The sequence below is a fragment of the Rhea pennata genome, chromosome 5 (genome assembly GCF_028389875.1).
Source record: "Rhea pennata isolate bPtePen1 chromosome 5, bPtePen1.pri, whole genome shotgun sequence".
In the NCBI taxonomy this organism is placed as follows: domain Eukaryota; kingdom Metazoa; phylum Chordata; class Aves; order Rheiformes; family Rheidae; genus Rhea; species Rhea pennata.
The window spans coordinates 45,036,754-45,052,062 of NC_084667.1; the positions used below are offsets into that span (position 1 = coordinate 45,036,754).

General features: G+C 63.2%; 2 protein-coding genes across 8 annotated transcripts; one reads left to right on the top strand and one right to left on the bottom strand.

Annotated features, from left to right (window-relative positions):
* The first annotated feature begins 1,031 nt into the window (after positions 1–1,031).
* On the top strand, positions 1,032–5,047 carry RAD9A (RAD9 checkpoint clamp component A). Of its 7 annotated transcripts, none has more exons than XM_062576803.1 (12): positions 1,032–1,112; positions 1,568–1,652; positions 1,750–1,820; positions 1,991–2,125; positions 2,249–2,363; positions 2,459–2,558; positions 3,416–3,525; positions 3,612–3,718; positions 3,812–3,876; positions 3,944–4,045; positions 4,175–4,376; positions 4,455–5,047. In XM_062576803.1, the coding sequence occupies exons 2-12, from the start codon at positions 1,619–1,621 to the stop codon at positions 4,551–4,553; spliced, it is 1,140 nt and encodes a 379-aa protein (XP_062432787.1). In that variant the 5' UTR covers positions 1,032–1,112; positions 1,568–1,618; the 3' UTR covers positions 4,554–5,047. The 7 variants fall into 7 exon arrangements, with proteins under 7 accessions (XP_062432787.1, XP_062432786.1, XP_062432789.1 ...); XM_062576802.1 differs by having other exon boundaries at positions 1,065–1,117; XM_062576805.1 differs by having other exon boundaries at positions 1,070–1,117; positions 1,594–1,652.
* Positions 5,044–9,727, bottom strand: PPP1CA (protein phosphatase 1 catalytic subunit alpha). Its single transcript, XM_062576810.1, has 7 exons — positions 9,628–9,727; positions 7,616–7,747; positions 7,168–7,398; positions 6,549–6,653; positions 6,051–6,274; positions 5,562–5,696; positions 5,044–5,255 (listed from the first exon to the last, which is right to left on the bottom strand). The coding sequence occupies exons 1-7, from the start codon at positions 9,680–9,682 to the stop codon at positions 5,145–5,147; spliced, it is 993 nt and encodes a 330-aa protein (XP_062432794.1). The 5' UTR covers positions 9,683–9,727; the 3' UTR covers positions 5,044–5,144.
* Positions 9,728–15,309: the final 5,582 nt, after the last annotated feature.

The window sequence follows — 15,309 nt, forward strand, 5'->3', positions numbered from 1 at the left end:
TGTGTCCAGTTCTGGGCTCCCCAGTACAAGAGCTACTGGAGAGAGTCCAGCGCGGGGCTATAAGATGATCAGAGGACTGGAGCATCTGCCCTCTGAGGAACTGCTGTGAGAGCTGGGCCTGTTTAGCCTCAGGAGGCGAAAACTGAGAGGGGGTCCTATCAATGTCTATAAGTATCTGAAGGGAGGGTGTCAAGGGGATGGGGACAAATTCTTTTCAGTAGTGCCCCGCAAAAGCACTAGGGGCAACGGGCACAAACTGAACCACAGGAAATTCCACCTGAATATGAGGAAGGATTTCTTTCCTGTGAGTGTGACAGAGCAAGCACTGGAACAGGTTGCCCAGAGAGGTTGTGGAGTCTCCTTCTCTGGAGATATTCAAGGCCTGCCTGAATGCAACGCTGTCTACCATGCTGTAGGTGACCCTGCTTGAGCAGGGAGGTTGGACTAGATGATCTCCAGAGGTCCCTTCCAACCTTACCCATTCTGTGATTCTGTGAGAGGGCCATAGTCCGGGCCAGGGGCCTAAGAGATGGGGCAGGGATGTGGGGTGGGGGGCAGGGGCCAGGCAACAGAGTAGAGACACAGGAAAGGGCCAGGCAACAGGGTAGGTACTTGTAGGTGGGGCAGAGATATGGGGGAGGGCCAAGAGCCAAACAATGGTGTAGGAACATGGGAAATGGACACGGGCCAGACTAGCGGCCTAAGAAACGGGGCAAGGGTAGGGGGGTGCATGCTCGACCCCTTCCCTGTCTCTTGTAGTCGAGGCCCTATTGGCTTGCAGCTATGTCGCTCAACTCCTCCTCCAATCCTCCCCGGGGTCCGTGCTCTCTCGTCCAATGGCGAGGCGGCAAAAGGCGGGCCCTACTGCAACCCGTCGTGCAGAGCCCAACGGCGCCAGCAGCGGGGGGAGGCACGGTGTCAGGAGGCTCCGCCCCCGCATCACGTGAGGCGACGCCTGGCGGGAGGACGGAAGGCAACGGGAGCCGCTCGGCTGCTCACGTGGCCGCGCCAGCCAATACCACCCGCGGGGGCGGGGCAGAGACGGGCGCCTGCCCAATGGGAAGAAAAAGAGTGAGGGCGGTGCGTGGAGCGGGGAAGAAGCCGGTGCGGTGGTGAGGTGAAGAGGGAGGAACCAGTGAGGGCTGCGGGTGGGCATGGATGAGACCATTCCTAGGGGCCGTTGGGGGGAGGGTGGGCGCCATCTTCTCGGTGCTCGCGGGGCAGGGGGAGGAGGGGCAACCGCCTGGGGGCTGCGGGGGCAGCCGTAGGGGTGTTGGGCGCGGGGTATGGTTGCAACCATCCGGGTCCCCGGGGGAGGGGGCGGTACAACCAGCCGGTGCTGCGGGGGGGGAGAGGGGGGCGGGCGGCAGTGGGTACTGCCCTCCTGCTCCGCTGGGAGGGGAGCGTGTGGCGGGACTTTGCAGAGGGGCTTGGCCAGGGCAGAACCGAAGGGTGGGGCTTGAGCCTAGCGCGGAGCAAAGCAGCATGTGGGGCCCGAGCATGGGCCACAGCAGGGCTGGAAACCATTGGGGCCAGGGCCTGGCACTGTCCCCATCCTGGTGTGCAGCACTGAGCTTGTCCCCAGCCTGGCAGGAGTGGCCGCAGGCTCCCCTGTGCCATGAGGTGCATCATCACGGGAGGCAATGTGAAAGGTGAGGGGGGCAATGCTGGGGCTGGGCTCTGCCCTGCAGCGTTGGGGACGGGACAGGGGTTCTCTCACATCTCAGCCCCTTTCTTCTACCTCCACAGTTCTTGGCAAAGCTGTGCACTCCCTGTCCCGCATTGGGGATGAGCTCTACCTGGAGCCCACTGAAAATGGGGTAAGTGGTATGCCCAGGGCTCCCGAGTTACGCAAGGTGCAGCTCTGTCCTGGGGTGTCCAGGCAGGGATCTGGGGTCTCCTCTGGGGCAGGGTGGATTGGAGGGGTACATTAGGGGGCAATCAGGCAGTTGGGGGGCCCCATATGGTGAATGCTGCTCTGTCCCCCCAGCTGTCCCTGCGAGCTGTGAACTCCTCGCGGTCTGCCTTCGCCTCCTTCCTCTTCGTGCCCCTCTTCTTCCAGCTTTATGAGAGGGGCAACCCCCAGCACACCGGGGAGCTCTTCCGCTGCAAGGTCCTCATGAAGGTACGCTGCCCAGGCAGCTTGCCCACCCTGGCTCTGGGAGCCTGTACACCTGGGGTCCTGTTTGGGTCCCAGTCCTGCAGCCACGTGAGGTGGCAGGTCCACATGCCTGTCCTCTGCCTGCAGTCCTTCCTGGGCATCTTTCGGTCACTGCCATCACTGGAGAAGACAGTGGGGAAATGCCTCATCTTGCTCAAGCCCCAGGCTAGCTGCCTGGTCGTGCAGCTTCACTGCAAGTACGGTGAGTGCTGGGGGATGGGGCAGCATGGGGACACTGGCAGCACCCAGCCCACCAGGGCCACCTCTGCCCCGCTGAACCCATGTCCTCTGAGCCAGGTGTCACGAAGACCCATAACCTAGCCTTCCAGGAGTGTGAGCAGCTTCAGGCAGTTTTCAGCACACAGCAGTGTGCCAACAGCCTCTGTGCCCCAGCCCGGTGAGTGAGGTGGCTGTGGGGTGGCAAAGGACAGAGCAGGGCTGGAGCAGTGGGGCAGCAACTGGAGAGGGGAAACAACAGCCAAGAACTGGGAGCTGCAGGGAGCAGTGGTGGCACAGGGGGACAAGACTGGCACTGGAGGAATGTGACACCAGGATCAGAGGTGGCACTGCTATGAGCAGAAGGGGTTTGTAGATGGTGTTGGGATGGTCACTGACAGAATTGCAGATAGCACAGGGATGGGTGGGGGGTATGACATGGGGATCAAGGGGGAAACTGGAATGGGTGGGGGCATGGTGTGAGAATCTGGCATGGAAATCAGTGTGGCACTGCAATGGGGGGGGGCATGGCCTGGGGATCAAGGTGGCACTGGCATGGGTGGGGACACAGCCTGGGAATCAGGGTGGCACTAGCATGAGGAGGGAAGAAGGCATGGGAATTGGTATGGCCTTGGGATGGGTGGGAAACATGGAGTGGGGATCGGGGTGGCACTGGGATGGGTGGTGGACATGGCATGGGGACTGGCGTGGCACTGGGATGGGTAGGGGACATGATGCAGGGATTATGGTGGCACAAGGATGAGTGAGGAATGTGGTCTGGGAATTGAGTTGGCAGTGGTATGAGGAGGGGACATGGCGTGGGTATTGGAATGGCACTGAGATGGGTGAGGGATGTGGAGCAGGCATTGGGTGATGCTGGAATAGGTGGGGACAGGGCACAGGGATTGGTGGGGAGGAACACGGGAGAGACAAGGGATTGCCGTTGGGGAGGGCTGGCCCTGCAGCCTCTGGGGTGGGCATGGGGCCCCCAGCTGCCCACATGCACCCTGGCCAGCCCCACATGCCACAACCTCCCAGAGTCCTAGCTGAGGCCGTGGTTCACTTCCCTGCAACACTGGCTGAGGTGACGCTGGGTGCCGGCCCTGGAGGCAAGATCAGCCTCCGAAACTACGTGGAGGATGAGAAGGGTGAGCTGTGATGCCTAGCGGTCAGTATCCACCTGCTCCCAAAGGCCAGGGCACCAGCACGACCCCCTGATCCTGTTCCCACCCAGAGCCAGGCAGGACAATGGTGACGGAGCTGTGGCTGGCGGAGGATGAGTTCCAGGCAGTGGCTGTGGCCCCAGGGACCTGCATCACCTTCTGCCTCAAGGAGTTTCGGGTGAGCTTCTACTCTGCCCCCCACCACCAGCATTTATCCTGGGAGGATCCAGATTAACCCTCTGCCTACTTCAGCCTCATCTGTGCCCCACAGGGGCTCCTGACCTTCGCCGAGGCCTCAAATCTGCCCCTTACCATCCACTATGACACACCTGGCAGGTAGGACCAGGCCCCCTGGCTGCCCCCTGCACTCCTGTGCCCAGCCTCAAGGCCTCTGTGCTCCCAGGCCAGCAGTGTTCACCCTGGATGACCCCCTGCTGGAAGTGCACCTGGTCTTGGCCACCCTCTCAGATCCAGAAAGCAGCTCCCGATCCCCCACAGCCAATGGGTAAGCAGAGCCCCGGCAGCCTCTCCCAGCCTCCAGAAGGGCAACAGTCCCTGCCCACCCCTCCATCAGTTGGGAACAGAGTCAACAATTTTCCCTCTGCCCCCATCATTCACTCTCTCCCCAACGCAGTGCCTCTGGCTTGCCTGCCCCTCCGGATGACTTTGCGGATGATCTTGAATCCTACATGATTGCCATGGAAACCAGTGGCTATGAAAGGGTCTCTGGGGCACCCCCGAGCCCCACCTTCCCCCTGCGTACCCCTGGCCCAGCAGACAGCGAGCCCGAGGAGGAGGAGGAAGAAGCCGTGCCAGGGACACCCCCTCACAAGAAGGTCTGGGATGGGTACGGGCACACCTTGGGGGCACGGGGACAGACAGAGCCCCCTCCTGAACCCTGTCTCTCTCCCCAGTTTCGCTCACTGTTTTTTGGCTCCGTGCTGACGCCAGGGGGGCCCTGCCTGGCCCCAACCCAGGATGTGCTGGTGGAGGACAGTGATGGAGAGTACTGACAGCCCCAGTGCTGCCAAGCTCCTCAACCCCCGTGGGCTCCCTGTGCTGTTCATGGCACCCCCACCTGCAAGCATGGCTGCACTTGGAGTTGGGCTGGCCCTGGGGCCCTTCTGCCACAGCAGCTGGCACTGCCTGGGTACTCCCCCTGTCTGGGCTGGATGCCTGGGTTCCTCCCAGAACACTGCAGCTGTGAACCAGGCACAGGGCTCCCCGCCCCCAACATCACCCCCAGTGCCCAGGCACTGTGGTGGGCACAGCCAGGTACTGCTGCCCACCCCCCTCCCCCAGTCACAGTGTCAACCCCCAGGCACAGGCACCCTCCCACGACCCATTACAAGTTTATTCCCCAAAAACCCTCTGCCCCCCCCCACCCCTGCCATCCTGGGGACAGGTTCCCCCATTTGGCCCTCTCATTCCCGGCCCCGGAGGGGTGTTTTGGGTATTGTGGAGTGTGTGTGTGGGGAATATTACAAATAAAAAAAAACAAACTGAAAGAAAAGCAACCTGATGCTGGGGAGGGCTGGGGCCCGCGGGCACCAGGCTGGGCCCCGTGCCCCCAGCAGGTGGGCAGCGGGCTGGTGGCTCACAGCTCACTTCTTGGCTTTGGCGGAGTTGCGGGGAGGGGTGACGGGGCGTCCTGCGGGGTTGAGCCCGCTGAACTGCCCGTATTTGCCCTTGTTCTTGTCAGCCGGCTTCAAGATCTGGGGTGAAGGGGGTGAGTGGAGGGCTTGCACATACATGTCCCATCCTGTCCCCCAACCCTGCAGGCAGTGAGGCCCCCCTCCAGTCCCCTCCTGCCTTGCAGGCACTGTAGAACCCCCAACTTTTCTCCTTGCCTCCCAGCTCCGCATGCACCAGGGTTCCCCCTCTACTTCTCCTCCTGCCTCCCAACCCTGCATGCACCAGGACCCCTGTTTCCCTCCATACCCCACCCTGCAGAGATCAGGGACCCTCCCACCCTCCCCTCCTGCCCCCAACCCCATGGTCACTGAGGGGCCCTAGCCCACCTGGAAGGAGCACATGAGGGTCTCATCCACGCTCATCATGGCGCCCGCGTTGTCAAACTCCCCACAGTAGTTGGGCGCCGAGAAGAGTGTCACAAGCTGGCGCTTGGCAAAAAACTCATAACCGTCCTCCACTACCTGGCATAAGCATCAGAGCCAGCACTCAGCCAGATACCCCTTGGGGCAAATAGCTACCTTGTGGGGGAAATACCACAGAGATCCTGCCCATGTACTGTCCAGGCAACCTCTCCATGGCAAGTAACACTCCATGGGGACAAACATCCATGCAGAGCCCAAACACCTACTGAGGCAAGCATTCCCCTCTAAGAGCAAGTACCTCCCTAGGAATCCTGTCTGTAGAGTCCAGACATACCCTTGAGCAAACACAGCCCTTGGGGGACAAATACCAGGTGCATGAGCACCTGTCTCAGTGACCCGAATGCCCCCCTGGGACACAACCACCCCCCCTGAGGACCAGATATCACCCAGTACCTGGTGCGCCCTGCAGATGAGGTCCAGGTCGTGCTTGTGCAAGAACTTCGCCACTACCTCTGCCCCAAAGGTGAAGGAGACGCCACGGTCGTTCTCACCCCAGCCCTGCACGTCCTTGTCAGGGTCAGACCAGAGCAGGTCGCAGAGCAGGCCCTGGTCTGGCACGTCTGTGGGGCGCATGATCCGCCGGATCTGCTCCATGGACTGCAGGTCTGGGGACAGCCCTGTGTGGGGTGGGGAAGCATCAGGCCCTGCCTCTTGAGCAACAGGCCCCCCCAACAAGGGCACTCTCATGCCCTCTGACCCCTGGCACTGATCATGAGGCTGTGTCCCTGTGCCCCAATGCGCCCAGCAGGGCTGTGCCTGGTGCAGTTCTCTGCACCTCTCTGGCCCCTAGTGGCCTCTCCCTCAAGCCCAGGTCTGTGTCCCTCAGCCGCCAGGAAGGCCATGCCTGGGTCTGTGCCCTGTGCCCCCAGGCCCGGGCAGGGCCATGCTCACCTCCATGGCAACAGAAGATCTTCTCGTCCACGATGGCGGCAATGGGCAAGCAATTGAAGCAGTCAGTGAAGGTCTTCCAGAGCTTGATGTTGTACCGTCGCTTGCCTGTAAGGCAGGTGGGCACTGCTGCCTCACTCTACTGCCCACGGGAACATGGGCACCTGAGGCTGTCCCCAGCCTGGCACTGCTCTTGGCACAGCCATAGGGCTGGTCATAGGCACCCGGGGCTCCCCCACAAGCCCTTGGGTGGGCACACATGCCAGGTGACACACCCAGAACTGTACAGGTGCCCCCTGGGCCCTAAGCACAGCTGTAACTGCAGGGGGCAATGACAGGGTGTGGTACTGGGTCATGCAAAGGGTGTCCTGAGGCCTGTACCCTCTGTGGCCTCTGCTAGGGGTGGTTGGCACAGGGGTACAAAGGGGGTGCATGGACAGGCATAGAGCATTCCCCCTTGGCAGAGAAGCAGTCGATGTGGTTGATGCTGGGTGGTTCATGGGCATGAGGATGGCACAGGCACTCATGCCCATCACAGGAGCCATAGATGCGGCTGATGCTGGGGTGCACAGGTGATGGGCATACAGGGGACAAGGGACAAGGCTCTAATAGAAGCACTCACACTCATCGTAGAAGCCATAGATGCGGTTGATGCTGGCACACTCGTGGTTGCCACGCAACAGGAAGAAGTTCTCAGGGTACTTGATCTTGTAGGCAAGCAGGAGGCAGATGGTCTCCAATGACTGCTTGCCCCGGTCCACGTAGTCCCCCAGGAACAGGTAGTTGCTCTCAGGAGGAAAGCCTCCGTACTCAAAAAGCCGCAGCAGGTCGTAGTACTGCCCATGGATATCCCCTGGGGGAACAGGATGTCAATGAGATCCACAGCCCCCCAGGGCACCCTGCAGCAAAACGTAGTATTGCCCACGCATGTCCGCTAGGGAGCACAGGGGTGTCACTGGGACTCCCAGCTCGCTATGGCATCCCAAACCTCCCCCTGCAGCATCCCCCAAGGGGTTCTCCCAGCCCCATGCCAGGGTGCCCAGCTGGTGAGGTGACCAGCTAGTGCTCACCACAGATCTTGAGGGGCGCCTCCAGCTCCAGCAGGATGGGCTGACTGAGGAAGATCTCCCGTGATTTGAGGCACAGCCCCCGGATCTCGTTCTCCGTCAGCTGCACGTTCTTCCCTGGCCGTGACCCTTGCACTGGCAACACAAGAGAGAGAGACACTGGCGCATTAGGCACTGAGCAAGGCTCCCCATGGCCCTGGGACTGGCACTAGGGAAGAAACTGGTGTCAGTGACACTGGTGCAACCCCAGGACACCCAGCGACAGCCACCCTGAGCACACCCACACAGCATGCTTGGGGTCTGCCACCAAGACAGACATCAGAGAAGCAGCACCACAGGCTGGCAAGAGACAGCCCCTGTTTGCCCCCAGGGTGGGCATAGACCAGCCCCAGCTTCCTCTCCTGCCAGAGCGAGAGTTGTGCTAGGGCACAGCCTGTGACCCTGCTGGGGCTGAGGGACAAAGACTCCCTGCAGCTGCCCCACAGTCATGCCTCTCCCACCCCCCCTCCCAAGTCCTCTGGACACCCAAACCCTTTCCTCTCCACTAATCTCCAACCTGACCTCCTGGTGCCCACCAACCTGTCCCTCAACCAACACAGCCCCTACCCACATCCCAATACCACCTCTGGTCCTATCCTGAGTCCAGCCCCACTGCCAGCTCCTCACTCCCCTGAGCCCCCCAACTCCCAACATCCAGCCCCAGACATTCCTGCCACCCCCCCAAACCCATCCCCAGCCCCCCCAAACCTCCCTGCTGCCTTCCAAGCCTTCCAGCCCAGTATCCAAACCTCATTTTCTACATAGCCCCCCAAACCCTCCAGCCCCCCCCCAATATCCAGCCCCAAGTCTCTCCAGCCCTGCAAATCAGTCCCAAGATTCCCCATCTCTACCTCCCTCAACATGCAGACCCCAGGCCAAGATCTCCTAAGCCCCAAAGCCAGCCCCTCAATATTTCCCAGTCCTTCCCAGCCCCTAATCCCAGCTCCAAAACCCCTCAGTTCCTCCCAGGCCCCCGATACCTGGACCCTAGACCCCTAAGATCCATCCCCACAACCCTCTGCCAGGCTTACAGTCTGGACTTAACGCACTAGTACTGCATGGGGCCTTGGGGACCCTACCCACTGCCCCCTCGCAAGCAATTGCCCCAGGACCTGCAGACTAATACCCATCACCCTCTAAACAAGTACTCCGGACCTGATACTGTCTCCCTCACCAAAATCAGGCCTAGGAAATCCCCTTTGGGGTTCCCAGCACTGCTCCCCAGTCCAGTCCAGTCCAGTCCAGTCCAGTCCAGACATGGGCTGGGTGGTGAGAGGTCCAAGATAGATCAGAGTGGCTTGGCCCTGGGGCAAGTCCTGGGGGAGTCCCTGAGGCAAACTGGGGCCCCTGAAGCAGCTGGGTGGGTGGAGGACACTGGGAGGGGGCTCTAAGGAAGCTGGGGAGCCCTGAGCCAGAAGGTGGGTGCTTGAGGCAGCTGGGGGTCCGCAGGGCAGTTAGGGGAGGCTGGGTCAGCTGGGGGACGCTGCAGCAGTTGGCAGGGCTAGAGTAGTTACGGAGGCACTGAGGAAGTGTGTGGAGGAGTACTCGGGGGGGGGGGGGCTGAAGCTGTTGGGAAGACCGCGCCCTGTGGGGGAATCAGGGCACTTGGGGAACCCTGAAGCAGTTGGGGGTGCTGGAGGCAGTTGAGGGATTGGGGCAGCTGGGAGGGGCCTGAGGAAGTTGGGGGGGGGGGAGCGGGCACTTGGAGGGGCCCTGAGGGCCACTTGGAAGGAAGGCATTTGGGGGGAGAGCCCTGAGACAGATCGGGGGGGGGGCATAGGCATTTGGGGGTGCCGGAGCACTTGGGAGGTTCCGAGGCAATGGGGGGGGGCGGAGGCAGTTAACGAGGGCCCGGGGCAGCCGGGGTGCACTGAGGCAGTTGGGGGGCGCAGATAGTTAAGGGGCAGCCAGGAGGGGCAGCGAGCGAGGCCCCGGGCGGGCCGGGGCAGCGCCGCCGCCTCCGCCGCGGCGCTCACCCTCCAGGAGGCGGCCGATGATGGAATCCAGGTTGAGCTTCTCGGTGTCCGCCATGGCCGCCAGCCGCCCGGACGCCTGGGCCCCGCCGCGCGCGCCGCCCGGCCCCGCTCCGCCCCGCCCCGCCCCGCCGGGCGCGCGGCCGCGGGCGGGCGGGCGGCGGCGCCCCCTGTCGCCGCGGAGGCATCGCAGAAGCGGCGCCCCGGCAGCGCGGGCGCAGGGCCGTAGGGGCACGATACACCCCCGCAGCACGGGACGTGGGACACGGAGACACGGGGTACGGGGCACAGGGACATGGGGCATGGGACACGGTGCACCCCCTCCAGCACGGGGACATGAGGCACTCTGGCGTGGGGACGTAGCACTCAGGAACACCTGGACATGGGACATAGGACGTGATGCACCTTCCCAGCACTAGGAAAGGGGGACAGTGGGCACCCCCCGGCACTGGGACACAAGACACAGGAACATGGGGACATGGTGCATCCCTTGGCCAGGGGACACAGGACATGGGGAGACAGTGTACCCTTTGGCATGGGAACATGAGACACGAGGCATGATACATGCCCTCCCCTCAACCCCCCAGCATGGGGACAGGGAACATAGGACACAGGGCAGCCTCTAGCACAGGAACACGGGGTCCTGGGAGTGGGGGGCTGCAGGGCCTAGAGTTGTGGGGCAGAAGGGGGCAGGGGGCTTCTGTGGGGCAGGAGCCAGGAAGTGGGGTGTGCTCATGGGGGACAAACCCCACAATGATGGGGTTCCCATCTGGGGCAGACCCATAGGATCCCTGAAGGGACAAACCCCATGATGCTGGGGGTCCTGTGTGGGGCAGACCTGTAAGGTTTGGGGATACTCCATTGTGCATACCCCACAGGGCTTGGATGCTGGGTGTAGGACAAACCCTTTGCAGTCAGTGGAGCCCTTTGGGGCAGATGGATGGGATCCCTGAGGAACAAGCCCTGTGCTGCTGGGGGTCCTGAGTGGGGCAGACTCACAGGACCCTACCGAGGGGCAAACTCCAAAAGGTTTGGCTGCTTGTGAGAGTAGGCCCATGCAGGCATTGCCCCTCAGGAGGAGGAGGCCCCAACCCTTACACAAGACATCAGAGAATCCACATGCCCCATGGCAGCAGTGGCTGAGGACTGGGCAGGCAGCAGTTGTGGCCAAGCTTTGATAGGGCCCATGGTGGTGGGGGGTTCCTCTTCCCACAGTGACAGAGATGGCTCTGCATGGGGCCAGCCCCAGGGCCCAGCATGGCCAGTGGGGACCAGCCAGGGGTCACCAGTGCTGGAGACCACAGGGGACATGGCCAGTGGTTCCCCTCCCACGAGACTGTCCTGCTGCCCTGGGGCCCAGGAGGGGCCAGGCAGTGCTGGCCCCATGCATGGCCCCACCAGCAGCACAGCACGCAGGGGCTGGCAGCAGGGTGGCCCAGTAACCCTAAGGTGAAATGAAAGCTCTGTACCACAGTCCTGCCTGACATCGGGCACCTGCAGGCAGTGCTATCTGCAGTGCTAGTCACAACCTGCCTGGTGCTCCAGCCTCTGGATATGTCCCCCAAGGCGAGCCCTCTCCTCCGTCCTGCCACGGCCACACCACCAGGGCCACAGCTACCCCCACACTGCCACCACCATGCTGCCAGGGCCACTGCCAGACTGCCAAAGCTACTATCACGCCACCACCACCACCGCCAGGGCTACTGCTACCACCAAGCTGCCACTACCACTACAGCCATGGCCCTGGCTACACTGTCATACGCTGCCACAGCCTCTGCTGCCATCACCACTGGCTGGGTGCCACAGACAGAGCAACTATGGGAGCAGCGCACGGCAAAGCTGGGCACAGCTGGGCAAAGGGCCTGACATATCTAGGGGCTCTGCTGGGCACAGCAGGGCACAACTAGGCTCATGTGTGGGGAAGGGCGATGAGCCTTTGCTGCTGTGGGAGAGAAGAGCTTGCAGCATTGGGGAAGACGGCAGTACCCACCAGCAGGGTGGGGTATTTGGGAGGAGCCATAGGGAGGGCAGGGCCTGCCCCCACAGGGGTGGAGCCTGCAGGGGAGGGGAGGGCTCTGAGCCTCACTGCTGCCATCTCTTGGTGGTTTCCAGGCTCTCCGAACTGTCTCCAGCTAGTTTGCAGGGCTCCCCAGATATCCCTTGGCAGTTTCTGGGCTTCCCCAGCTGTCTCTAGGTAGTTTCCAGGGCCCCCCAAACAGCCCTTGGTGGTTTCCAGGCTCCCCCCAGCTGCCCCCAGGTAGTTTCCAGGCCTCCCAGCTGTCCCTTGGCAGTTTCCAGCTGCCCCAGCTGTCTCCAGCTAGTTTCCAGGCCCCCCTCAGCTGTCTCCAACTAGTTTCCAGGCCCCCCTCAGCTGTCTCCAGCTAGTGTCCAGGGCCCTGCAAACATCCCATAGTGGCTTTGAACCCCCACGGGTGTACAGGTGCTTTCAGACCCGCCCCAGCTGTCTCTTGTCGGTTTCCAGGCCTCCCCAGGTGCGCCTGGGGGGGTTCCCCGCCCCCTGCAGCCCCATTCCCTCTGGGTGGTGCCTGCAGCAGTGGCTGGGCTGGGGCACAGGCACTGTTTGGGGCAGGTTGGGGAGCACAGGGCTGGCCTGCATGCTATGGGGGACACCCCACGCGGGGCTGCAAGTTGAGCATGGGCAAGGCAGCTTCTCAGTGGCCGGCATGGGGATGCCATAGAGGCCATGGTGTGCCCCATCCGTGCCTGCCGTTGCTAAAGACGACCAGCTCTTGCTGGGATGCTGCTGCCACCCCCGCATTCCGGGGGGCACCCAGATGTCTGGGCCCCCACGGCACACCGAGACCATGGTTCCAGGCAGGGGTGGCGTGTTGGGGGATGCTGAGTCCCCTTTGCCCCCCAGTGCATTTTTGGGAGCAGCTCAAGCCCATGTGGCCTGGGTGCCCTCGTGCCAGGGCTGCTCAGCACAAGTGTCTGCACAAGTGCTGCTAATTGCAAGAGCTAATCAGTCCCAGAGGTGATGGCAGCCAGGTAAACAGGCAGCAAGGACAGCCCTGTGACGGCAGCACAGAGCGCTCTGCACCCCGAACTGGCACCTCCCGGGGTGGCTCTCCCCCCCCCCCCCCCGAGAGGGGAAAGGACTCAGGCATCTGCACTCAGGGACCCTCTTGGAGGGACAGGGCTCGGGGCCCTGCTGTGCCACGCTGCGCCGTGCGTGCCAGGCTGTGCCAGGCTATGCATGCCACACCTGCCGTGCCATGCAGCGCAGCATGGTCCAGAATAGCTCCTGGGACAGCCAGCCTGGCCCCAGCACTGACATTTCTCTGCCTGCCTGGTGTCGGTTTTACAGCTGTCCCTGTGTGACCCTGGGGCTGGCGGTCCCCAGCCCTGCCAGGGCCTGTCGGTGGCACAGCCCAGCGGCACCTCACTGCTCTGCACCTGTACTTGCTCTGTTCCCAGCCCCCTTATGTGCACAGCTGCCCTGCCCCTGCTCCTCCATGGTTGGACCCCCCTGACCCTGCACCCCTGCACCCACACCCTATCCCCCAAGCCCCCTTCTGCACTCTGCACCCACCCCCCTGCCCCCCTGCATACCCTGCACACTGCACCCACCCTACTGCCTCCACCACTGCACCCTGTCCACACCCCATACCCTCACACCTGCCCCATGCACCCACCCCTCTGCACCTGCACCCACACCCCTGGCCCCCCGCCCCACCCCTCTGCACCTGCATCTTTCACCCCCTTTGCACACCCTACTGCCCCTGCACCCACACTCTTCACCCCCTGTGCCTACCCCACTGCCCCTGTACCCCCTGCACCTCTTGTCCTCACCCTACTGCCCCCACAACCCCATTCTGCACTCCCTGCATCCACCTCACCCCCCTGCCCCGGCACCCTGCACCCATCCCACTGCCACCGCATCCGGCCGGATTGAGCCCGGCCCCCTCGCAGCCCCGCCCGGGCCGGGGCCGGGCACAGCCTGTGCCGGCGGGGGGGCGGGAGGGGGCAGCGACAGCCACCACCACCACTGCCACGGCTGCAGCGACCGCCGGTGGGTGCTCGTGCCATCGGGAGTGCGGGGGTGGGGGAGATGTTTGTGTGTATGTATTTGTGTGTGTGTGTGCTCACACGCGTGTGTGCGCACCTGCGTTTGTGTGTACGTGTCTGTGCAAGGGGCACACACTGCCTGGGGCAGCACCTGTGTGCAGCGCCTGTGCCCCGAGGTGGTTGTGGCTGTGTGGGGTGAGAGGTGTGCAGGGCAGCAATTGTGGGGTTTTGCCCAGTGGTGCAGGCTGTTGGGCTGGAATGTGCAGGGCCAGGCGTCCTTCTACAGGTGTGCGCAGCTGTGTGCATTTGGTTGCGGCTGTGTCCAGAGGGCGGTGGTTGGGGCTGGATGTGCCCGCTGGGGCTGCAAGTGCAGATGCATGGCTGTTTGCAGGGTAATGCATGAGGTGTTGCAGCCGGCTGTGTGGAGAGCTGTGGCTGCAGAGCTGTGTGTCAGGTCACGGCCGTGCCGGTGGCCCATGCGTGTGTCAGTGGGTAGGCGGTGACAGCGATGGTGACAGTGGGTGGTGGTGACGCCATGGGCAGCTGAAGACCTAAGCCAGGGGACATGCAGCGTGGCAGCTCTGCCATGCCAGGGCTGGGGGGGAACAAGCCCAGCCTGGCCACCTTGGGGACAGAGTTGGGAGCAGGCGAGCCCTGACTGGGGCCGGGGGGTGGGGGGTGGGGGCTGGCACGGTGGGGTTGCCCCTGCATTATCCCTACGCCCAGCCTCCTGCTGGCAGTGCTGTGCCCCCCCCACACACCCCGGTGACTTGGTGACTTCATCAATGACATCACTGGTGCCAAGGGAAGGGCAGCCCGTGATGTCCCTGCGGGAGCCGCCAGCCCTCATGCAAGAGACCCGCTCTGAGACACTAGCAGCCCTCGTGTGAGGGTGCCACTCTTGCCAGCCCTCCTGCAAGGGTGCTGGGTGCCCTCCCGCTGGCCCCAGCCTGCAGGAACAATTGGGCTCTGTGCTGTGGCGGCCAGCCCTGGTAATCCGGGGCACGGGGCCGGGGCCAGGGGCACCCTGGGCGGCTGAGGCGGCGCTTGGGGTTTAAAGGCCCCTGTGGTGCCCCGGTGTCGCAGGCAGAGCTGTGCTAGGAGACTGCTGTTGCCCCTGTGCCAGGTGTCCCTGTGCCCTCACCACCTCAGCATCCTCCCCAGGTACTGGTGGCGGGGCTGAGCCATCCTGGCAGGGGGAAAGCGGGCTGCAGAGGAGGGCATGGGGCAGTCCCCGGGCTGGGGGTGCTGGCAGCTTCCTGACAGCTCACCTGTACACCCACGGGGGGTTGCTGAGGGGCCCAGGCAGGTGGTGGGCTGCACTGCGTGTCCCCAACCCCACTGCTGGGTCACATCCGCCCCATGGGGACCTCCTGGCCAGCCCCCACCCCCACAGTCACTCTGTGCCCTGCTGGGAATGAAAGCACCCCTGTGCACATAGGTAGGGGGTTAGCCCTGTACACCTGGGCCCTTTGCCCCAGGGCACTTTGGAGGGTGGGGAGGGGTGCCCCTGACTGTGCTGAGCTGGCATGGGATTACACTGATCTCCCCTCAGTCTGAGCCAGAGCTGCCAGGTCACCTGGGCTGGCACTGGTGGGTGTCACAGGAGGGGGTGCCCAGGGCTGGCACCGGTGGCTGCTGTGGGAGGGTGCCTGG